At 36.1% G+C, this 25,953-nt stretch overlaps 1 protein-coding gene across 3 annotated transcripts in view; it reads right to left on the minus strand.

Annotated features, from left to right (window-relative positions):
- LOC136028266 (G-protein coupled receptor dmsr-1-like) overlaps nucleotides 1–25,953 on the minus strand; it is a 47,600-nt gene that overhangs the window by 14,458 nt on the left and 7,189 nt on the right. For all 3 annotated transcript variants that reach the window (XM_065706002.1, XM_065705999.1, XM_065706001.1), the window contains exon 2: nucleotides 6,004–6,830. In XM_065706002.1, the coding sequence (XP_065562074.1) occupies nucleotides 6,004–6,822 (819 nt within the window). In that variant the 5' untranslated portion in view covers nucleotides 6,823–6,830. The remainder of the gene's footprint in view (nucleotides 1–6,003; nucleotides 6,831–25,953) is intronic.

Below are 25,953 nucleotides of genomic sequence, written 5' to 3' on the forward strand. Positions count from 1 at the left end.
GCTACATAATTGTTTAGTTCCCGGATTAGTCATTCAAAAAGGGCCCAAATATTCCTTACACAGGAGAGGGCTATGTCAACTGGATCCGTATAAATACTGCCATTTGTGAGAGCATTAAATGGGTATTCAAACTCAAACCAAAAACATAAATAAAGCGCAAAGCAGAATCCTCTAAATAAAACCCATATTAAACAGGGGTGAACCCCTTTCACTTTGTCCTACTCCCCCTAATCACTGTAATTTTGTGAGACATGCATTTTCTCAACCTCGCTTGCTGATAGTTAGCCAACCCATTCATATTCCCTATCGAGGCTTAGATCCCGCACAAACGCGTCTGTATACAAGATAGGGAAGCTATATAAACAGTGTTCACCCGAACACATAATTCCTGCTTCAATTTACTTTGCATTGGACCCTTACTGACACAGAGACTGTCGTAAAATTCCAAAGGCGGCAACATAATTGGTGTCTCCGTCTCTTCAATGTAGGGCCCTGGAGCTTGCAATAATGTTGCTAAGTGAACCGAAAAAATACTAAGCGCTTATTTGAAACACTTGTGATTTTCCCCTGAAAAAAAATTATATTAGAATGAAAAAGAATATTAGTTTGAAAACGTGTGAGGGAGGCGCTTGCTTATACATAGAAGTGAGAGTTCAGAGCTAAAAGGACCTCACTACTACCTAAAGGTTTAATGACCAAAAGGTATATCATACAGTGACCCAAAGTGACCATTTGGATTTGCTCAGAGCACACTACCAGCTAAAGGTTTAAGACATAGAAAGTATTTCGTAAATGGACCCCAAAAGTTACCCTTTGGAGTTTTTGAGACCACACTACCATCTATAGATGTAATCACCAGAGATTAATTCATACCTGGGCCCCCTTAAGTTACCCATCACATCCATAAACCCCCCACTACCAGCAAATAATTTAAAGACTAGAAATTACCACATAAATGTGGATCAGTTGCCCTTTATGTTTCAGCTATTAGACAGTTCTAAAGAGTCTTAAAATACGCATTGAGGTGGCATTGGTGTCTATTTGTGCTTCTTTTTTCCTGAAGAAATCTGTCAGCTGCCGGTTCATGCATGTTGGCATTTCAGGTGCAGCCTAGAAAAAGAGTTACAATTGTTATTGCCCTGAATGAATTGCGGTTTTAAGCTGTAAAATGAATTTTTATTAGGCTGAAAAAATATTAATCTAAGAATTAGGTTTATCAAATCCCTCTTCTTAGAGACAAGATTCCCTTTCAACATGCTAAGATTTAAAAACTGGCATGCAGGATGTTAAAATCACCTTATTTTCAAGACGTTACTAATCACTAAAAGAATGCATTTACCATAGCAAAATACATTAAGTTTATAGCGTTAAAGGATGGTGAAAAGTTCATTTTCCTTAGGATCGATGGGGCCACTAAAAACAAATATCATGAGGAATGAAAAGAATGTGCATTAAGTAGAACCAAACGATAAGTTTTTTGAGATTAAGAAAAAATCAAATTTTTCTACTTACATCAGAGTTGCTAGCTATATCTTGCATAGGGGATGTAGAAGTGGCATCAACTTCATAGCTATGGGGCTGGGAAGCCACAAATAAGACGGAAATTTCATCTTCGCCATGCGCAGGCCACAAAAGTCTCGAATGGCCAACAACTTCACGGCCATGAGACTGGGGGAGCATAGAAGGAATAGCTTCCTCACCCTGTTATCGGACTGCATCTTGGGCACTGGGCGTACTTGGTTCAGAGTCCTCACCCTGTTACTGAGAGGAAGTTCAGAATTTTCTTGAAAAATTAAATTAAATTTTAGTTTCTCATGAAGTGAAAAAATACATTTTATTTGATCATTCATGGAAATTAGTTTTCATTAAAAGGATATATATGGTTAAAATGTTTGAAAATGTATAATCAATTGCCCTCACCCGCCTTGACGAGGCCCGCACATAGGACAAATGTCATAATGATACAGGACTATGAGGGCAAATACTAGCAAAAGATGCTAACCTGGGATAAACGAGTGGAAATTAAATTTTAATATGGATTAAAGGTTCTTCCTCGACCTTAATAAACGGGTAAGCCGAAAATAAGATATTTAACGGCAAAATTTGAATTATTGAAAAGAGCAAACCATAAATATTTTCTTTGCGTTTTTGTTCTTTCTATAGAATAGTAAATGAAAAATGTTCTTCACACGTATTTCGTTCTTGAGCCACAAAACTTTTACATAAGAGTGTTTAAGTGTAATAGAAAAACATTTTGAAAACAAAAACACATTTTGAGTTTTTAGTTTCATCATAGCACCTCTTTTTTAGTTTCAATTTTAGTGAGCCATGCATAATCTAAAAATATGACTTCATAATGACTGCATATTCCCTATATAGGGGGGGCCTTACACGATAATTCATTATTATGATCAAAGTGTTCCTTGTTTACCTATTTTCATTTACCATTTAAAAATCTTCTCAACTCCCAGCATCAATTTTAAATATAACATGCTTTTTACATAACTATTTCACTAGTAAAAATCCTCCAACCCAATTTGTTTAGCCCATCATTTTACCTCACAAAGGAAGCATTTGGCATAAATGCAAAAAAAATACATTTTAGCTCAATTATTTAAAGGTATGCATTATTTTAGCTACTCACAGGAACTAATTCTACGTCTGACCGCGTGCTATAATCAAGTTTTCAGTTGTTAATCCAATATAGAGAGTTATAGCAGGTTAAGTTTGGGTTAAGGCCCTATATTTTTGGTGGGGGAAAGGGGTATCCTTAATATACATAAAGACTCACCGGTCGGTATCATTGAGACATATCCATTTTTTAATGAAGTTGTATTTTCAGAATCTATAACAAGAATAATGAAATTTCCATTCTAGTATCAAATTTTATATTGCCGGGGACAATAGAAAATTACCCGCTCCTGCTTGCAGAATAACAAGGCCCTTGTTCTTAGAAAATCAATAGTGGATCACGTGACGCTTCTATTCCCGGAGGTAGCAGGACACCCTTTTTTTGTCATGCTAGTGGAATAAAATGCTTTTCTTCGTAAAAAATCAATATGCGTCTAGACTATATAACGGTTTTGCTCCTAGAAATGGCAGAAAACCCTTTGTTTGAAGACAGCAAACGGCTATGTGTGTGTGAAACATGAAAATATTGGTTATGGTCTATTTTGACCATACCCTTACTTGAGGGGGCCCTGAGAGTTTTTCCTGGCGCTCATAAGTCTTTTACACATAACTTACACCTAAATCTCTTAGAAAACATTCCCTATTACGTAGCATGTACTTGCGTCTTGTAGAAAATTAATGAGAGCAAAGTCTCGAGGGAATTGCCATTAAACTTCTTCGTCATCTTAAATCACTAAAGGAAGAAGGCAGTAGTGGATATGTATGCGTTTAAAACCATCTTGGGAATACTGGTCATATACCTGTTTGTTCAACTTAAAAATTGGAGCTAGATGGGGTGGGCAGAATTAAGGGTTCAAGTGCTAACGTTGGCTATCCAGTCATATAGCCTAAAACTATTGCATGATCCTGGTTATGGCTCAAACATGGCACAACTATATACTTTCTAATAGCATTAACTGAAAATCCTTGTATGATTTTAGTTCAAACAAAGAGCAGCATGTTTAGCTTTTTAGTAAAAATTTGACCGTGTGATTTGAGTGGTGAGAATTGCTTTAGATAGGTAAACGGCACACCTTCTTAAGGTACACCTTCAGTTTGAGAAAGGTAAACGGTTCCTTCAGCCATAAAAATTTAATTTTTTGCTGGATTCTAGCAAAAAAGATGCCATATGTCAATTTTCTGCCAAAAATTTGGCTTGATTTAGGCAAATTAGGAGTAGTTGTGTGACGGAAGGACACTGTTAATACGCTTTGCCTTTCATTTTTTTGCAATGAATCAAGTATTAGCTCGTGTTTTAACAAAATTATTATCCTAAATTTTTTCCTGTATATATCGTAGCAAAAAAATTTTCAAATCCTCTCATGAAAAAGTTTCTTTTTTACAAATGAAAAGGATACAATGTATATTTATCAGCTCTTCAAGGAGTATGGATCAGTGTCAAAAATAATATTGTATCTGTTGTTTAATAATATATTGTATCTGTCTTATTTCACTAATTGAACTTCTTGCTGCGGGTTAATTTTATAACCTTTAGGTCAATCTTCTTACCTAAAATGTCAATTTTCTAATCATATGACCAATAAGAAAGGAGTAATAAGAAACCCAAAATTTTATTAGTGATGAGAGAACTATTCAAGGCTGGGAAGCAAATGTGATACCAAATACAGGCATGTAAATCATAAACTCAGTAGAATTACATAAAGTGATGGACAATAAAAATAGATAGTAGCACATCTGGATCCGTAGAGAAATGCTTCTTTTTGGATCTCTGAATCTTTCTATTAGGAAATTGTTGCACATTTTAAGGACTTTTAGATTTTAATCCCACATCAATTTGAAACTACTGACTGATGATAGATTGAAGCAAAATTTTTGCTCAAGATAAGAACCACTGCTCGGAGTAACCAAAGCTTGGTTGAACAACATCAGATAGACCTCTCTGGGGCATGCTTTAAAACCACGCCTCGGCTCACGCTACGTACACTGGCTCAAAGACAAGCGAAAGCTATTCTTTTTGGCTTCAGATAAAATTCATACGTAGCCTTTCGTAAGTAATGTCATGTTAGTGAATCAGCCTGGATGTCCAAAATTTTTTTAAATAGACCTTGACACCAGACCTTGACATAGACCTTGACCAGGTCAGACCTTGACACCATTCTCACATTAGAAAGAAATTAGTGGTATAAGAAAGAAAGGGAAAGACCGAATTATTACTCAAGCAACACAATCACTATGGATGTTTAAATGATTCTGACAAGGAACATAACTTAAAATGAAGAATAAAACCAAACTTAAAATGGACATACATTACCGTCCATATGTGTGATGCTTTAATTTCCCAAACTCTGCAAAATGATAAAGTTCATTGAGAACTAAATATATTGCTTAAATTTATATATTTACTCGATTGTTTTTCTGTATGTTTGACAGGAATGTGTTTAAAAAGAAGAAAATTGCAACGAAAATGAGATACATCTAAAACAGTAAAACCAAATGAACAGTCAAAATAACTTATGTCGAGAATCTACCGACATACATATATGATGTTGCCACCATCTGAAGGGTTAAAGTGCTATTCGTACTTTATTGAAAAATAAATAAATGTTGTATAGCATAAACTGTGTGACATAAGAGAGTAATAAAGATAAATTTGTTTTTGGATATATACTGATATCTAAAAAGAATTGGTGAAATATTTAGCACTATTTGATTTTTAATATTTTAACAAAAAAGAAAACTTGAAAATTTTCTAGCAAAGCTATCTATAACTGTCAACCGTTTCTCACTAAACAGTTTCTTCAAAATCTCTTTTCTTTTTTGTCTATGGGTCCCCGTGTACTAGATTTGACTGTCGCTGTAACCAAGAGTTACGAAATTCAGCTTCCTACATTCAAAACAAAATATAAAGTCCTATGCCCCACAGGCATTACAGAACCCCTGGTCTTTCAGCACCTTATCATTTTAAAATACTATTGACAGCACTTCAACTAACATTCAAATGTGAAATATTTTCAAAGATATTATTTATGAGTTAAACTACTGCCAATATTATTAGCGATGTTGAAACTGGCTAAAGTGACCTGATGCTTTTTTTTGCCAAATACCAACGTACATCAAAGCAACTGGCCTACGTCCAAAGTTCATTGACCTTTTTACTCCCATATCTTAAATATTCTATGATGTTAGTAAAATGTAGGTCAAGGACGTGCTATTTAAATTATCAATGGTCGTTGTATACGAATCAATTACCTTGAAAGTGCATAGGCGATTATGGCTGAGATTTCAGACAACAATCGCCGACAGCAGCAATATGGCCATGTCTGGTAATAACATTTCAAGTGCACAGTCTGGCTAAACTAAGCTGATACTCACTTTTAGAAGTAGCTCGCCATTAGATCGGGCCATTTCACTAACGGTTATTACGTACGTTTTGGTTCCATTATTCGAATTATCCATCTCTTCAGAAACGGCAAAAGTCAAGTAGCAAGGAATACAGAGAATGATTGATCCTAAAAAGGCAACTATTATGGCAACAATACTTCCTTTTTCGGAGCAAAAAACTTTTTTGATTCCAGCATTTTTAAGCGAAAGATATCTCCAAAATGCCAAAGTCAATGTAATCCATATAGATACAGTGTGAATAACGACCGTGAAATTGGCATGTATCAGGGTAAATAGTGTCCAGCCATAAGATAAATAATCCTCCTTTTTTCTCGTCTGCGGAGTAATGTACATATGCACTGCATATGGGATGTATTCTAACATCACTAGTCCGTCTGCCACTGCCAGGGCACATAACAAATTGTTAAAAGGTGATATTAAATCTCTATGTCGAAGTATGATTATATTTACAGAGTTTGATATGGTACCTATAACACAGATAATTAAACTTAAATATCCATGAACGTTTTCGTACGCTGCGTGGAAGTCCTTTAATAGTTCACAGGATGTGAAATCACTGGTGTTAAAGTCAATCACCGAATAGGGCAACTTATCTCGGTTGTGACTTTCAGTTGCTAAAAGTGATGGGTGTTCATTTGGCTCATATTCTAACACATAAGATTGGTTCATCTGTGTAGAAATATTTTTTGAATATAAATTGAAGTCTTCTAGATCCTGGAATGTTAAGTTGAATTTTCTTAAATTATCTAACACGATTTTATTACTCCATGGCTGGAGAATGGATTTCATCTCCAAATCTGAAAATAAATGCAATATTTAAGGAAAAATATTGATTAATTAATTCCTAGTAGCTACACATACACAAAAATCAGCTTTGGAGGTGGTCTTCCTTTTGCTGAGTGGAGGGGTATTCAAGTTTTGATAAAAGTGAAAAACAAAGAAATTCTACTGTAAACATTAGAGCATATACGAACAAGTGTAAATTTTAGATATTTCAGGGGAAGGGTTGCAGGCCCTCATCTAGGCAATGTACCTGCTCAGTACTTCTATATATAATTCCTATGTGCATGTCTAAGGAATTGTTATTGATTTACTCTATTGTGAACTTATGCTCACAAACACAAAGTAGAAACAATAAGAAAAATCTTTTCAAGACAGTGGAAATCAATTCAGTGGATATTTTGGCCCTATGTCCAAGGGCCGTCCTCAGCACAATACGAGAAAGAAAAAACAAATATATATATATATATATATATATATATATATATATATATATATATATATATATATATATATATATATATATATAATGAAAAGAGAAATCACCAGTGCAACAGCTCAAACACAAAAAAAAGACGGAAGGAGAAAAAAGGGAGACTGTTTTCCTACATTAGTGATTAATATAGATCAGCACTTGAATGAGGTTTTAACCCTACTCATCCATACAATCACATAGGTAAACAGCATAGCCATACACAATCAACCATACAATTTCTTAGAGCCAACCTTGCTTGTTTAGCGGCCTGCCTCAAAGGCCTTTTCGTAGTTGTTTCAGTACTATTATAAATCGGTTTAGTAAAATATTTTGTTAGATCATTTTTAATTAAATTTGAGTATAAGGAATTTAGTGAGTATTCCCCTAAGTCCCTGTTCAAAGAAATATTATTATTTATTTTGAGATTAATTTCGATTAATTCTCGAACCACCTGTTTTATTCCCAAATCATTATTGATGAGTGAAGAGTTTTCAAAAAGTATCATGTGGGACGGATTATTAAATATATGCCAACCTAAAGCAGAATCAAAGGAGTTGCTGGAACTATTTGAAATTAAGGTCTTGTCTATGTCATTTTTATGCTGTTGTAACCATTTTTCTAGATTCTGATGGGTCCTGCCGACATAGTAATTTCCACAATCACATGGCATTTGATAGACCCCTCTTTGGCGAGTAACTGGGGTCTTATCTTTACCGGAATTTAAGAAATTGATAATTTTAAAATTTTTAGTAAAAACTACGTACAGATTATTTTGTGTGCAAATATTTTTTAATTTTGTTGTGATCTTAGGGATATACGGAAGATTAAATAAAAAAAAACAAGTTTTTTTAACTGAAAGTAAGGAGCGACATTAAAACTTAAAACGAACAGAAATTACTTCGTATATGAAAGAGGCTGCTTCCTCATCAACGCCCCGCTCTTTACGCTAAAGTTTGACTCTGTCTATCAATTCTTCTTTTTTAAACAGTAAAAAACTTTAGCGTAAAGAGCGGGGCGTTGATGAGGAAGCAGCCTCTTTCATATACGAAGTAATTTCTGTTCGTTTTAAGTTTTAATGTCGCTCCTTACTTTCAGTTAAAAAAACTTGTTTTTTTATTTAATTTCTGAACGTTTTTGAATCAATGCATGTTTTGATTTTGGCTCTCCGCAGAGGAATAATTAAAACGAAATTTGCATTTTTTTTTTTTTTTTTTTTTTTTTGGCTAAATGGCTTTCTCATAATTTTGATCGAATGATTTTGAGAAAGAAAGAGCGGGGGAGGAAGCCTAGTTGCCCTCCGATTTTTTGGTTAATTAAAAAGGCAATTAGAACTTTTAATTTTTTACGAATATTTTTATTAGTAAGAGATTTACGTAACTTATAAATTAGCTTACGTAAAGAACTTTTGTATTCTCATATTTTTATTACATATATGAGGGGGTTCGCCCCCTTGTCAGATCCTCGCTCTTTACACTAAAGCTTAAATTTTGTCCCAATTCATTAAGAATGACCCCAGAATCACAAAAGCCGTAGAATAAATAGTTGAAATTACTAAAAATACTTTAACGTAAAGAGCGAGGTATTAGGAGGAGGTGAGCCCCTGAAATGGGTAATAATTTCTGTTTGTTTTAAGTTTTAATGCTGTTCCTTACTTCCAGCTGAAAGTACTTTTTCATATTTATTTTTTCATTGTGTTTTTAAATAATGCTAGTAAATCCTGCGCTCCCTTCATGGATATTTTCATCCCCCATGACAAATTATCGATGGAAAGTTCCCCCAGCATATCCCCCTCTTCTCAACCCCTCCCCCAACCAAACAAATCCTCCTGAAAACGCCTGTACACTTCCCAATAACCATTACTATATGTAAGCATTGGTCAAAGTTTGTAACTTGTTGCCCCTCCCATGGGGACTGTGGGGGAGTAAGTCGTCCCTAAAGACATAGTTATAAGGTTTTTCGACTACGCTGAATAAAATGGCTATCTCAGAATTTTGATCCGGTGACTTTGGGAAAATAACTAGCTTGGGACGACCTAGGTGCCGTCCCACTAAATCGGAGGGCCTAGGTGCCCTTCGATTTTTTTGGTCACTTAAAAAGGGCATCCGTTGACTTTGGTAAAATAATTAGCGTGGGAGGGGGCCTAGGTGCCCTCCAGTTTTTTTGGTCACTTAAAAAGGGCACTAGAACTTTTCATTTCCGTTAGAATGAGCCCTCTTGCAACATTCTAGGACAACTGGGTCGATACGATCACCCCTGGGAAAAAGAAAAAAAACAAAACAAAAAAACAAAAAAACAAAAAAACAAATAAACACGCATCCGTGATCTGCCTTCTGGCAAAAAATACAAAATTCCACATTTGTAGATAGGAGCTTGAAACTTCTACAGTAGGGTTCTCTGATACACTGAATCTGATGATGTGATTTTCGTTAAGATTCTATGACTTCTAGGTGGCGTTTCCCCCTATTTTCTAAAATAACGCAAATTTTCTCAGGCTCGTAACTTTTGATGGGTAAGACTAAACTTGATGAAACTTATATATTTAAAATCAGCATTAAAATGCGATTCTTTTGATGTAGGTATTGGTATCAAAATTCCATTTTTTAGAGTTTTGGTTACCATTGAGCCGGGTCGCTCCTTACTACAGTTCGTTACCACGAACTGTTTGATAGACAATATTTGAGGGCTTATCAGTAGCCTCACATTGTGAAGTATCTTCTTCGATTTTACAATTTTTTGTAAAATTATTATACGGTTAATTATTTTATTGACAAAAGGAATGGGGTATCCATTACTAAAAAGAATATCTCTGAAAAAAGAATATCTAAAAAGAATAAAAGAATATTTTGCTCCGATTCGCATATAAATGCAGAAATAAACTTTATCAGAGATATTCTTTTTAGTAATGGATACCCCATTCCTTTTGTCAATAAAATAATTAACCGTAGTTAAGTAAGTTTCTACGATAACATATGACCATCTCGAAATTAAAATCAGATGCATTTCGGGAAAATACGAGGTGTGAGAGGAGAGGGGGTATCCACCCTCCGATCACTCTTAATCTTTAAAAAAGCACTAGAACTTCTGAGTATCAAAACAATGTGCCCCTTCTGAAGGTGATACGATCACCTTTTCTATATATATATATACCTTATATGCCCTCGGGGCATGGCTTACAACCCTTATCCTGACGGCAAGGGGAGGGGGGGCAAGTTGTCATCCTCAAAGACATAAGACCTCATATCCACCTTTCAATTACGTTGAACAAAATAGCAATCTCAAAATTTTATTGGATGGGTTTAGGGAAATGATGGGCGTGTGAGGGGAATTAGTTGCCCTCCAATCCCTTTGACTCTTAAAAAGGCCAATAGCTCTTTCAATTTCCAATCGAATGAGCTGTTTTTGAAGTATCTTAGACAACAAATGGCCATCTTAAAATTTTATCAGATGCATTTCGGGAAAATACCAGATGGGGCTATTCACCCTTTTATCACTTTGAATCTGAAAAAGGGCGCTAGAACTTCTGATTACCAATCCAATGACCCCCTCCGAATTTTATACGATCTGTCTTTCTATATATACCTTATATGCCCCAGGGCATAACATACAACCCTTGCCATGGGGCTCTGAGGAAGAGGAGTTTGTCATCCTCGAATACATGATTTACGGACCTTTCAATTATGCTGAACAAAATGGCTATCTAAAAATTTGGATTGCATAGGTTCAGGGAAATGGCTGGCGCAAGGAGGGGATTAGTTGCCCTCCAATCACTTTTATGACAATTAAAAAGGGCACTAACAGTTTCAATTTCTAATCAAATGAGCTCTTTTTGAAGTTTCTAAGAAAAAATTACTATTTGAAATTTCTATCAGATGCATTTCTGGAAAATATGAGATTTGGGGAGGGGGTTATCCCCCCTCCAATCACTATGAATCTTAATAAAGGCAATCGAACTTTTGACTGCCAACCCAATTATCCCCCTACGAAGCTTATACGATCGTTTTTTCTATATATACCTTATACACCCCTAGGGCATTGCTTACAGCCTTGTCCTAAGGGTTATACGAGAGTTGCCATCCTTGAAGACATAATTTCCAGCCCTTTCAACTACGTTGAAAAAAAAAATGGTTATCTCAAAATTTGATTGGATGTATTTGAGAAAAAGGTGGGCGTGGGGGGGGTAGATACCCTCCAATGACTCTTGACTATTAAAATGATCACCAGCCCTTTCAATTTCCAATTGAATGAGCTCTTTCTGAAGTTTTTACGACAAAAAATGGCCATCTCAAAATTTATGTCATATACTTTTCGAGAAAATACCATATGTGTGTGTGGGAGGGGGGAATGCACCCTCCGATCACTCTGAATCATAAAAAAGCACTAGAACATCTAATTTCCAATCCAATGAGCCCATTTCAAAGCTTTTACGACTGCATTTTCTATACAAACTTTATATGTCCCTACGGCATAACTTACAACTTTCGCCCTCAGGGCTGTGGAGGGTCATCATACTCGAAGACATACTTTCTGCGCCTTTTAAATACGTTGAACAACATACCCATCTATAAATTTTGATTGGATGTGTTTGCGGAAATGGTGGGCATAAAAAAAGGGGGGGTTAGTTGCCCTTTCTAATCAAATAAGCCCTTTTAGAAGTTTATTCAACAACGAATGGCAATCTCAAAATTTGTATTAAATGCGTTTCTGGAAAATGCAAGGTGTATGTGGGTGTGGGGGGTTTATAAGTTTATACAATCACCCTTTCTATATAAACTTTAAATGTCCCCTGGACATAGTCTACAACCCTTGCCCTGAGGGCTGTGAAGGTACAAGAGGAGGGGAGGGGGTTACGATCCTCAAAAACATTATTTCCAGAACTTTCCACTGTGTTGAACAAAATGGCTATCTAAAAATTTTGATTTAATATGTTTTGGGATGTGGTAGGCGTGGGAAGGGGGTTAGTTGCCCTCCAATCACTTTCGACTATTAAAAAGAACACTAGCCGTTTCAATTTTCAATCAAAGGGTCCCTTTTCGAAATTTCTATTACAACTCCTTCGATGCGAAGTTCCCTGGTGTAAACAAAAAAGAAGAATCAAACAAACAATACGTTTGTGCCCACATCGCTATTTACTTAGGCAGCACTATTGCGCTGTTTATGATATATTTCATAAACAGCGCATTAAACAGATATATTTAAGATTTTATTTCTTTAACTTTTTAAATTTTATTTGTTTTTCTTCTAATGTAATTTCTTAAGGCAACATTTAGTTTAAAGCATAATAGTCTAATTGCATTATTTTTTTTGGGGCGGGGGGATGGACAGGCCTAATATCCCTATAATACATAGGGACAACTAATAAGACATAGTTGCTTGACCTTCTACTATGCTAAATAAAATTGCTGTTTCAAAATTTTGATTGGAAGTGTTTGGAAAATGAATGGGCTTGAGAGAAGGACTACATGCCCTCAAATATCTGTTTATTCTTAAAAAGGGCACCAGAAATTTTTATTTTGAACCAAACTAGGTCCTTTAAAAGTTTTAATGATATTTCTAGCTATTTATTGAGTGGTGCTCTCTATGATATTGCTTATATGTCCTTTTGAGAACCTTCAGGAATACAGTTTTTTCGTTCGAATGGAACTTCTAAACGTTCCCTAAAAGTTTCATCTTAATACCCTTAGTGTTATTAGTTATAGCAGCCGAAGTGGTAGCATTAAAATTATTCATATATTGCCTTCTGGCTAGTTCAAAATCCCCAAAACTTAGCCTTAAAGGTCAAAATTGAGAATGTAAGTTGTTCTCCAGATATTACTTTGTCACCTTTTTGAAAGTTCAACATCCACTTCAATATTCCTTAAAAGCTACCCTTTAATACCGTTAGCTTGCACAGTAGCAATAGTTGTAGCAGCATTAGTAACAGTATGTGCATAGCACCTTTGGATTCTTTAACATCCCCTTCAACACACACTAAAACATTCAGCTTGTTACATGTCATCAACCGTTCCTGAAACATTTCTGATGCGTCCGCTTGACAACCTGTGTGGGCGTACAGTGTTTTGAATTAGTTTCTATATATCCTAAATTTTTCACCTTAATATCCTTAGTTTTAATAGTAGCAGTAGTAGTAGTAGACATAGAATCAGTTGTAGTAGCCTAAGCGTTCGTTGTAGTAGTAGTAATAGAAGCAGTAATAATTGTAATGGTTGCATCAGTATGAGTACAAGTACTAGCATTAGGATGCAAATATTTTCTTTTGGTTAGTTCAACATCCCTCCCAACAAGCCCTGTTAGTTTCAATTCCACACCCAAAACTGTTCCTAAGATATTGCTTTTGCATCGTTTTGACAACCTGCATATAGAGGGCGTCTTCTGATTTAGTTCATTTTCTCCCCTCAAAATTTCTTGAAAATTTTACCTTCATACCCTTGGACATAATTGTAATAGTGGTCACAGTAGTAGTATTGATATTACAAATAACAGTATTGAACAGTGGTTGTACTGTTAGCAGCAGTAATATTAACCAACCCATTGACTTTTGGTCAGTAAAACATCCCTCTCATCAAGTCCTGGAAGTTTCAGCTTAACTTAATTAGCCATGGCTATGACATTGCGGATATGTCTTTTTGATAACCTGTATGCTCATATACTTTATAGTAGTAGCGCTAGTAAATGTAGCAGTAAGAGTAGTATCAGCAGTAGTGTGCACAAATTACGTTTGGTGTGATGATTTTCCCCTTTAAGTATTCTCTGAAAGTTCCAACCGACAATGTACATGCACATAGCGTCTTTTATTTTAAATTTCCCCTTAATACCTTTAATTTCCCCCTAAAGGGTTTTAAGTGCATAGCTTAAAATCCTTACCCCCAGACTCTGGGGGATTCTGTCCACCCCAAAGGCATTATGATATGATCTTTGAACTATTTTTGAACAAATTACTATCTCAAGATTTTGATTTTATGTATAATATGAATTGATGGATGCGGGGGAGGGGTGGAGGCTTGTTGCCCTCCAATCACTTTTGACTATTAAAGAAGGTCATTTCAATTTCTAATCGAATGAACCTCTTTTAAAGTTTCTACGACAACAATTAGTCATCTCAACAATTTCTTTCAAAATTGATATTACAAATAACAGTATTGAACAGTGGTTGTACTGCTAGCAGCAGTAATATTAACCAACCCATTGACTTTTGGTCAGTAAAACATCCCTTTCATCAAGTCCTGGAAGTTTCAGCTTAACTTAATTAGCCATGGCTATGACATTGCTGATAGGCTCTTTTGATTTATTTCAAATTTCCTCTTAATACTATGAATGGAGTAGTATTTTAGTAGTAGTGGTGGTAATTGTAGCAGTATTGAAAGCATAGAAATATTGCCATCTTGATCATCCCCCGTGTCATTTCAAAAATTTTCCAAATTAATATACTCAATTATTCCTGTCTTGAACACTTTTGACAATCCGTGTACGCCAAACGTGTTTTCATTCAGTTCAACACTCTCTCAACATTCCTTGAAAGGCTCCCTTAAACGCCCATCATCTTCTTGAAAAGAAAATTTCAAACATGCATACCTTTCTCAATAACATATACTGTGTAAACAATGAACGAATTGCCTAACTTACAATCATTGTCCTGGGGACTCTGAGGAGGTTGACATCCCCAAAGACATAATTACTGGAGCTTTCAACAATGCAGTTCAGCTCTCTTAAATTTCGATCCGATATGTTTGGGGGGATGTTAGGCTTGGGGGGACTGATTGCCCTCAATTCACTTTTGACTTTTAAAAAAAGCACCAAAACTTTTAACTTCCAATCAAATGAGCTCCATCCGATCCAAAGTTTATGCGACTACTCCTTCCATAAAACCTTAAATACACCGGGCATAACTTATAACCCTTTCCCATGGGCTCTGGGGGATTGTGTCCAACCTGAAGACATTGTTTTATAAATTTTGGACTATTGGTAACAAAATGTTTATCTCACAGTTTAAATTGAATGCGTTTTGGGAAAAGAAGATGTCAGCGAGGAGGGCTAGCTGCTCTCCGTCATGTTTGACTCTTAAAAGAGAATTTGAACTATACATTTCAAATCAGATGAACCTCTTCTAAAGTTCACATTACCACCCCTTCCATAAAGACCTTATATGGCCCTAGTGCATAGCTTAAAACCCTTACCCCCAGACTCTGGGGGATTCTGTCCACCCCAAAGGCCTAATGATATGATCTTCGAACTATTTTTGATTACTATCTCAAGATTTTGATTTTATGTTGAATATGAATTGATGGATGCGGGGGAAGGGGTGAAGGCTTGTTACCCTCTAATCACTTTTGACTATTAAAAAAGGTCATTTCAATTTCTAATCAAATGAACCTCTTTTGAAGTTTCTACAACAACAAATGGCAATCTCAAAATCTTTATCAGATGCGCTTCAGAAAATACGAGGTGGAGGGGGGAGGGCTACCGCCCTCTCAAATCTAAAGAAGATATTTGAACTTATGATTACCAATTCAAGAAGCCCCCTCCGAAGTTTTTAGGACCACCCAGTCTATAATAATCTCATATGCCCCGAGGACATAACATACAACCCTTGCCGTGACGGCTGTTGGGGTTATCCTCAGACACTAGCTTCCGGACCTTAAACTACGCTGAACAAAAGGGCAATTTCAAAATATTTACTGGGTGTGTTTGGGGAAACAATGGGCGTGGAGAGGTGGTTAGTTGCCCTTAAATCACTTTGACAATTAAAAGAGGTTCCAGCCTTCTCAATTCCCAATCGATTAAGCTTTTTTTGAAGTTTCTACAACTACTCCTTCGATACGAAGAGCACTTGTCTAAAACAAACCACAAAACTAAAAAAATACATTTTGTAAACATTGCTCTTTACCTAGGCAGCGCTACTGTGCTTCCTATGATAATCTTCTCCTTTAAACACTTTCTGAAAGTTCCAACTTAATACCCACATCAATGCTTGAGATACGCTATTTCGACAATGTGTATGCACATAGCGTCTTTTGATTTTGTTCCGATTTCCCCTCAATACTGTGAATGGAGTAGTTTTGTAGTAGGACTGGTAGTAATTGTAGCAGCATTGTTGGTATACAAGTATTGCCTTTTTGATAACCTAACTAATCATTTCTTGAATTTTCCGAATTAATATACTCAGTTATTCCTGTGTTTCACCCTTTTGGCAATCTGTATACACATATCGTGTTTTGATTTAGTTGAACACTTCCCTCATCTTTCACTGAAAGGCTAGACTGAATGCTCTTCGTCTTCTTGGAAAGTAAAGCTCAAACACGCATTCCTTTCTCAATAACATATACTATGTGTAAACAATGAACAAATTGCCAAACTTACAGCCCCTGTCCTTAGGACTATGGAGAGGTTGATAACCTCAAAGACATAATTACTGGACCTTTCAAAAATGCTGACTAAAATAGCTTTCTTCAAATTTTGATCGGATGTCTTATGGAGAATGATAGACTTCGGGGGCTGATTGCCCTCCATTTACTTTTGACTCTTAAAAAGGGGACTAGAGTTTCCAATTTTCGATCAAATGAGCTCCATCCGATCTAAAATTTATCCGATATTCCGTTCCATAAGAACCTTATATGTACCGGGGCATAACTTTCAACCCTTGCCCATGGGTTCTGGGGGATTGTGTCAACCTTAAAAACATTGTTATATGCTTTTTGGACTATTGGTAACAAAATGGCTATCTCACAATTTAGTTAAATGTGTTTCGAGAAAACAGGATATGAGAAAGGGGGGACGGCTAGTTGCTCTCCCCCAGGTTTTGCACTTAAAAGGGAACTAATATGCATTTCTAGTCAAGTGAGCCACTTGTAAATTCACACGACCACCGCTTCCATAAAAACCGTATATGCCCCAGAGGCATCACTTACAGTCCTTACTCTAAGCCTCTGGGGGATTCCACCTACCCCAAAAGCTTTGTTATGTGATTTTTGGACTGTTTTTGAAGAGATGTCTATCTCAAAATTTATATCGGATGCATTTGAGGAAAATAAGACGCGAGGGGAAGGGATGGCTACCCCCTGATCCCTTTGGCTCTTAAAAAGGGCACTAGAAAAATACGATTTCCAATCCAATGAGCCCCTCCAGAGCTTATACTACCATCATTTCCATTAAAGCATTATATTACCCTGGTGCATTACAACCTTTGCCCTGAGGGCTTTGGTGGGTTGCCATCCTCCAATACATAATGTCCAGACCTTATAACTAAGATGAACAAAATGGTCACCTAAAATTTTTGATCAGATGTGTTTTGAGAATTGATTGGCGTGGAGGGGGGTCTTTTCGAAAATTTTTCGTCCATTCCAATCTCGAGTTAACTTGTCAGTATTGGAGAGTACGCATTTTGACTGATTTTATGCTAATCTTGTGAACACCTATGAATAGTTATTATGACCAGGAAAAAGAGACGTAATGATATCGAATCCACACGATTATCTGTGGAAGATTCAACAGCCCAAGGTACAATACGTGATTCGATTGATGCGCTGACCAGTTTGGTCTATCAGATTCTAGAAACAGTTAAAGCGACGCGGGAAGAGATTCAAGGTTTGAGATCGGAATTATCCGAAATCCATTCAGACATTAGTGGTCTAACCTCCAAAGTGAATGATATTGAAATCAGAACTACGACCCACTCGGATACAATAACAAAGATTCAGGCAGAATTAAAAGATACACAGAAGAAAGAAACCCGTGAATTAGGACCTCTCACTGATAGGGTCCGCATATTGGAGAATTTGGAAAAGAAAGACAACATTGTTGCTTGGAAGTTAAAGGCTGCCTCAGTGCCAGAGGCCTCGACGAAAATGGAACATTTGCTGGAAAACTTCTTACGACTAAAAATTAATTTTGAAGTGAAAGAAGTACATGACAAATTTGTGAAAATACGACTCATGAACTCGGATGACAAATTCTCGGTACTTCAAGTGAATAAACAATTACGTGCCCAGCCCTGTAAAAACGTTTTTGATAAAGCGACAAAATCTGATTACAGTGGAGTTTTCTTCAGCGATGATGTTAGTAAAACCTCCAGGGAGATTCTCGCTACGCTGAATCAAAAAAGGAAAGAAATGAAGGATAAAGGTTTTGTTGCATGAATCCCACTCACGGTACCTATTCAATACGTTACAGCTAGATATCCAGTTCCCACGAAATGTCAAAGATGAACTGCTGTGACAGTCTCCTGTCATACGGGTCTTGAAATTGAGAGATTCGTTGACAAGGAATATATTTTTCAAGAATACATTTAATCCGTGTTAAAACAGCCTTAATGTGAGATAAATCTAGACTTGTTATTTTATCCATTTTGTCTTCATTAAAAGATCTTTGGGAACAATATGGCTAGCCTTTTATTCTTTTGTTCTTTCGAAATAGGCTCTTAAGATTTCTTTTCTAAAGACAAGTAAAATGTATAGCTTATCAAGAGGTAATAGAAATAAAGACAAAGAATAAAGGATATGAGTAGGCCCAGTTCATGATTAGATAGCAGAAGCTGAATATTCCTGATTCCTACAACCAATATTTTCCCATTGGATCATCCCCTAGGAATATAAACAAATCTTCCTGGAAATTTATTGTGACAATTCAAGCCCTTCTTAACGGCATCTTAAGGGGCCATCTTTTTCCGATGCTATTTTCATTATCAAATAATCAAATATCAAATAATCAATACTACTACTACTACTACTAATAACTCACAGCAGCACCAAGTCGCCTGAGGCCAACACAGCGACGCACCTCCTCCTCCAACCTAATCTATTTAAAGCTTCCGTTTAGCCCCAGACGGTTGGCCAAAAAGGACAATTTTCGGTAATCTGTCATCCTTCATCCGTAGAACGTGGCCTAGCCATCTCAACCTTTCTTTCATTATAGCCCCAGAAAGCGGGATTGAACCACACTTTTCGTACAACCTACTGTTTGAAATACGGTCAGTCAGCCGGGTACCCAGAACAATCCGTAGGCAATTTCTCTGGAAAACATCTAGTAAATTTTCATCTGCTTTTCGGAGTACCCATGCTTCAGAGCCATATTTGACCACTGTCATCACTGTAGCTTCCAATATTCTAATCTTGGTTTGTAGACTTATCTTTCTATTCTTCCAAACTTTAATCAATTTCAATAATCAATTATCAAATTATCAAAGCATTATTATATGAAAGTTAAACTTTAGCGTAAAGGCCAGGGACAGTTGGGAGTAGTGTTTTCCAGTATTTATATTTGACCGAAACTGTGTGATCTTAAAAAAAAAGGGGATTGAACAAACACACAAAGTTTTAAATGAAAGTAAACAGTAGGACTGAAACTAAAAACAAAGGGAGATTAGCCTTTTTATAAAGGGCCCTATCGTCCCTCAAATGTCTCCTCTTTGTGCTGAAGTTCGACTCTTTTGAACCAACACTTCACTAATGTTCTTCTAATGCTCTAATTTAAAGAACAATGTAATAAGAAGATTGTTTCACAATGTCATAAGAACTGAGATTACGAAAAATGGATTTTTTTTTGATTTTTTTTTACTATTTGCTAAAAAATGACCGAACCCAATGTTCAATTATTGAAGCTAGTATCCTGCAAAATAATTTATTTGATGATGAAATGATCAAGTTATTAATATTAAGAAGTGCTACTGGTAGAAACTGTCGTTTGGTGTGTATATGTTAGTGATAATATATCAGCATCAAGCTACCAAAAAGACACAGGTAGTTTTAAAAAGTACCCAGGAATAACAGCTAAAATTTTATTTATCACTTTATAATAGGTTCAACAAAGCTAAATTTGTCATTTTAGCTAAGGCAAAATTTACGCTAATCACTGCTAGCAATTGTACATCATTGCTGCTGATTGCTGCTTAAGGATCTAATTTAAAGAACAATGTGATAAGAAGATTGTTTCACAATAACATAAGAACTGACGAGTTTATTTATTTGCCTTTTTTTTAAAACAGTAAACTTTTATGTTGATTATTTTGAAAAGCAATCGGTGACTAAAGCTCCCACAAATAATACCTGGCAACCTGGGTATATTTTTTTTGCTCTAAAATGCTTTTCAGATAAGCAATAGTTTAACTGTAGCGTAAAGAGTGGGGAGTTGAGGACACGGTGTTCGACTTTATATAGATCATTAAGTTCGTTTTGAGTTTTAATGTCAGTCTTTTGTTATATATTTGATTTTTTCTATTTATTTTCAAGGGGATAGCATTTATCACAAAATCTATGGGATTACAAAATCTATTCTTTTTTCTTTGCTCTGCTTGTGCAGAAGGATTCCTGTGGTCAATTAATAAATGATTTGATCTAATATTATTTTGAAAACCTTTACTAGGGAATAAAAGAGCTCCAGCAATAATAAGCTTATGTCAATAAATGTTTTTCCAATCCAATTTTGAAGGAATTCTTTCTTTATTATTAAAATACTAAGGATACTTAAAAAATGAAATATGACTCTTTAAATTGGCTAAATGGAAACTTAAACAATCATATACGTGTTCAAAATGGAAAATTCAAAATGGCGACTCAGTTCTTAATGAAAAGGCCATAATTTTCAGTTATGTGGTTTAACACTGAGTCGGCACTTAGTTTGAAAACCAGAAACGTGCTTGAGAAATCAGCAGATGAGGAGCAAAACAAATCATCATTGAAATATAGAAAGTGAAGCATTCCTGATTACTGCAGTAAAAGACAAACACTATCATTGATCGACAATAAACTGGATAGACGAGAACTGGGTTGAATGATTAAAACTAGCCTATGTAAAAACATGAGTGTAAGATCTTGTTGCGAAATAGGATTTGAAAAGAAATGCATATATATATTTGACTAGCTAAATATCTAAGCTATGCATTAATTTGTTTATTATTAAGATTTCCTACTTTAATTTACTAGTTCATTGACTAACGTACAAAAAACAGTGCTTAAACTATTCTATTTTTTATATTTATGCCTTTGTCTGATTAGTGACACATCAATTGACTCTTTTGACCGAAAATATCAATTTTATTTCCTAATTTTGCAAATTCCCACTATCCTATATTTTGTCAATATTTAAAGATTGTAACACCCTACTGATGTTTGTAATGCTATGCAGATTAATCGGGCGTTATAGCCGTTCAGATGCACTTATTGTGCAAACAGGAACATTTCCCGCTTATCTCTCTTCATACTCTAGTGTGGCACCAAAGGAAAACTTCCGAAAACACAGAAAAACCTTTAAAATATTGAAACAATCAAAAGAAAAATCTGATCTTTAGGTATGAAACGACTTAAATGGAGGTAGAGGCGAAACGTGTTTTCCTTCTGATGTCTTAGGTACTTCAAATAAAATAAAGAAGCGCAATCCTTTTTTCAAACGAAAATAAAGAGCGTCATTGCATACACAGCCAAAACATATTCCTCTAAACGAACGGAGATCAAGGGTTAAATCTTCTTCATATTTATATTTAAAATCTTTCCTAGAAAGCATTGATTTACTGGCCTTAACGTGCCCTTTGAAGCTCGGCCCCTCGCCTCTTTCGCTCGACCTCCACTGGCATCCTTCCAAATACCTGTTTCTTAACTGTAAAATCTGCTTTATATGACTGACTGTGTCAGTAGGATGCAACCAACCTATAGCTGATCCGAAAATTGTTATGTGATGCTATAGATGATGTAGATTGAGTAACAGAACGCCACCTACAGAGAGCGACCATCAGATCAGTCGTTCGGTTTTTATGGCACTTGGTATTAATGAAGTGACATGTAGCAATCGCAAATTCTGTCAGTCCCGGTTTTGCTACTTTAGGCACTTCCAGGTGAGCTTGGACGATGAAATTCGGCAGGCGTATCAGGGACCGGTTCAAATTAAATTAGAAATAGTCGTTTTTCCGATTTGACCATCTGGGGGGGGGGGGTCCTTTAATTCGGAAAAAATAGAAAAATAGAAGTATTTTTAACTTACGAACGGTTGATCAGATCTTAATGAAATTTGTTGTTTGGAAGGATATCGTGTCTCAGAGCTGTTATTTTAAATCCCGACCGGATCTGGTGACATTGGGGGGGATATGAGAGGGGGAAACCTAAAATCTTGGAAAACACTTAGAGTGGAGGGATCGGGATGAAACTTGGTGGGAAAAATAAGCACAAGTCCTAGATCCATGATTGACATATCCGGAACGGATCCGCTCTCTTTGGGGTAGTTAGGGGGGGGGGTTAATTCTGAAAAAATAGAAAAAATAAGGTATTTTTAACTTACGAACAGGTGATTAGGTCTCAATAAAATTTGATTGTTAGAAGGATACCGTGTCTCGGAGCTTTTATTTTAAATCCCGACCGGATCTGGTGACACTGGGGGGATTTGGGAGAGGGAAACCTAAAACTGGGAAAACACTTAGAGTGGAGGGATCGGGATAAAACTTAGTGGGAAAAATAAGCACAAGTCCTAGATATATGATTGACATAACCGGAACCGATCTGCTCTCTTTAGGGTAGTTGGGGGGGGGGGGGTAATTCTGAAAATTTAGAAAAAAACGAGGTATTTTTAACTTACGAACGGGTGATCGGATCTCAATGAAATTTGATAGTTAGAAGGATATTGTGTCTCAGAGCTCTTATTTTAAATCCCGACCGGATCTGGTCACATTGTGGGGAGTTTGGGGTGGGGAACCTAAAATTATGGAAAACGCTTAGATTGGAGGGATCGGGATGAAACTTGGTGGGACAAATAAGCAGAAGTCTTAGATACCTGATTTACATTATTGGAACGGATCCGCTCTATTGGGGGGGGGGGGTAATTCTTAAAAATTAGAAAAAATGACGTATTTTTAACTTACGAAGGAGTGATCGGATTTTCATGAAACTTCATATTTGGAAGTACCTTGTAACTCAGATCTCTTATTTTAAATCTCAGCCGGATCCAGCGTAATTGGGGGGGCAGTTGGGGGGATCGGAAATCTTAGAAAATACTCAAAGCGGTGAGATCAGGATGAAACTGGATGGGGAGAATAAAAACCTGTCTAAGATACATTATTGACATAACCAGACCGGATCTGCTCTCTTTGGTGTAGTTGGGGGGGGGGGGATAATTTTGAAAATTGAGGTATTTGTAACTTACGAAAGGGTGACCAGATCTTAATGAAATTTGATATTTAGAAGGATCTTGTGCTTTAAAGCTCTAATTTTAAATTCCAACCAGATCCTGTGACATTGGGGGGAGTTAGGGGGAAACCGGAATTCTTGGAAAACGTGAAAATTGGGGTATTTTTTTTCTTACGAATAGGTGATCTGATCTTAATGAAATTTGATATTTAGAAGGAATCATGTCTCAGGGCTCTTATTTCAAATCCCGACCAGATCTTTTCAAATTGGGGGAGTTGGAGGGGGGAAACCTTGGAAAACACTTGGAGTGGAGGAATCGGGATGAAGCTTGGTGGATAGAATAAGCAAATGTCCTGGATACGTGATTGGCGGAACCGTACTGGATTCGCTCTCTTTGGGGGAGTTGGGGGGGGTTCAGTGATCTGGCGAGTTTGGTGCTTCTGGACGTGCTAGGACGATGAAAATTAATAGGCGTGTCAGGGAGCTGCACAAATTGACTTGATAAAGTCGTTTTCCCAGATTCGACCATCTGGGGTGCTAAAGGGAGAGGAAAAATTAGAAAAAATTAGGTATTGATAACTTACGAGTGGGTGATCGGATCTTAATGAATTTTGATATTTAGAAGGACATCATGACTCAGAGCACTTATTTTAAATTCTGACCGGCATTAAGCCTCTTATTTTCCTTTTAAACCAATCTATTGATTCATAGAATTTTGTTAGAGCTCATACCATATGATATCTTGGCTCTTAGCTCTTCTTGCCTCGTCACAAGTGCCATATGAGCTCTTAGCTCTTGTTTGATTCTTCAAATAGAGCATGTTTTTTACCTTAGCATATAATTATATCTTAGCATAAAGATTGCATGCAGACCGTAAATTTCATGAAAAGCTGATGAATTTTGTAAGTAGTTGAATGAGTATACACTGTTCCACAGCAAGCAAGATCCAAGGCAAAGAGAAACCAAACATGAAATAGTGGTATGGGAGTGATCTCCAAAAATCAGGCCCGAAAAGGCCCCAGTTATTTTCCGATATCTTTAAGTCTCGACCGGTTCTTTGGCTAACGCTCCTAAGACTGTTGGCTAAAACTGGATTGATGTTCCTTAGTTTTTTTTTTTTTTTTTTTTTTTTTTTTTTTTGTTTTTTTTTTACGGACTGCACACGAGTTTTGGAGAAAAGACACCTACGTTTGCAATTAAACATGTCAAACTTATTCATTCACAATATCAATACATTTTACAACAAAGTACATATATAGTGCCAAAATTACAAAGTATGCATCTGAAATATTGAGGTTATTGAAATAGTTGTTCTATACTTCTAAACTGATTTGCACTCTCAGAATTTGGCAAATAATAGTGTTTCTTAATTTGTGTCAAAATTTATAACGTAATTCTCTCGGTCATAAGAAGGCTAACAAAAAAATGTTATTGGAAGCATGGGTCCCGCGGAACGGGGCCGGGAAAGGGCCATATTTTCTGATGGGCCTGAAGCTTATATTGTTAAGTCCTTGGGTTAATGGGACCCAAATATTGAGTAAAAACAGAATAGTAAAATACAGACGCCCCCAAAAATTAGGCCAGAAAAAGGGCAAAATAGGACACAAATTGAAAATGAATGTGATGATTATTAGCTTTTGGATTTTGACATTCATAAGGTCATCAATGCCTACCATACGTTTGAAATTCAAAAACCTGGACTAGATAAATCGTTGGAAGAAAAATAAGTTTTTTCTCCTTCACCTGAACAGTTAAAAGAAACAAAAGTTCGGCGATATGTCTTTCATAATGACCAAAGACAAGCCGAGACAAAAAATTAATATCCAATAAAAAAAGCCGTAATTTTACAAAGACGCTACTTCTAATTTAAGATCCATTTGGACGTTATGACATCAAGAAAGGCTCACAGTGTCTTTGTTTAGAAGACGAGCGACAGTGAGAATCCATATATAGAAGGCTTCCACGTTCTGAGTCTTTATGTCATATCCACGTTCGAGTCTTATAAACTTTTGCTGAATAATTGGAAGGATTGCGGCAGGCGGAAGTCTGATTGTTAATTGCTTAGGGCTACGTTCTAAACATTTTTTTTGCTAAAGTTTTACGAAAACATAAGGCTGATTTATTGAGAAAAACGCTCACAAAATTGCAGGGAACCCTTCGAAGCTCTGGAAAAAATTTAAAAGCCCTTGTGAACACATTTGTGCAAATAATATTTTTAAGCCTGAGTGGAAAAACCATTATAAGCATGAGTTTTCTTCTCCCAATCCTGCTCTTGAATTCAAAATTTGAAAAAGAATTAAGTGCTCTACGGAAAAAACACGAGCCTTCGACATTTATAATTGAGCCAAGTGATGTATCATTTAAGAAACAAAAGAAGTGATGTAAGAAATTCCGCGGGAGTTGATGGAATTACTGCCAGAAATTTTGATTATGCAAGTGCTCTTTTATAATAATTTATCTCTGCTTTTTCAAATGTCTATTGAAAATGCAGTTGTCCCTTATCAATTTACAGTTGGTCGAATAACCCCTATCCCGAAAAAAGATAAAAAGGATTTTACTGCATATAAT

The sequence above is a fragment of the Artemia franciscana genome, chromosome 6, assembly GCF_032884065.1.
Source record: "Artemia franciscana chromosome 6, ASM3288406v1, whole genome shotgun sequence".
NCBI classification, from domain to species: Eukaryota; Metazoa; Arthropoda; class Branchiopoda; order Anostraca; family Artemiidae; genus Artemia; species Artemia franciscana.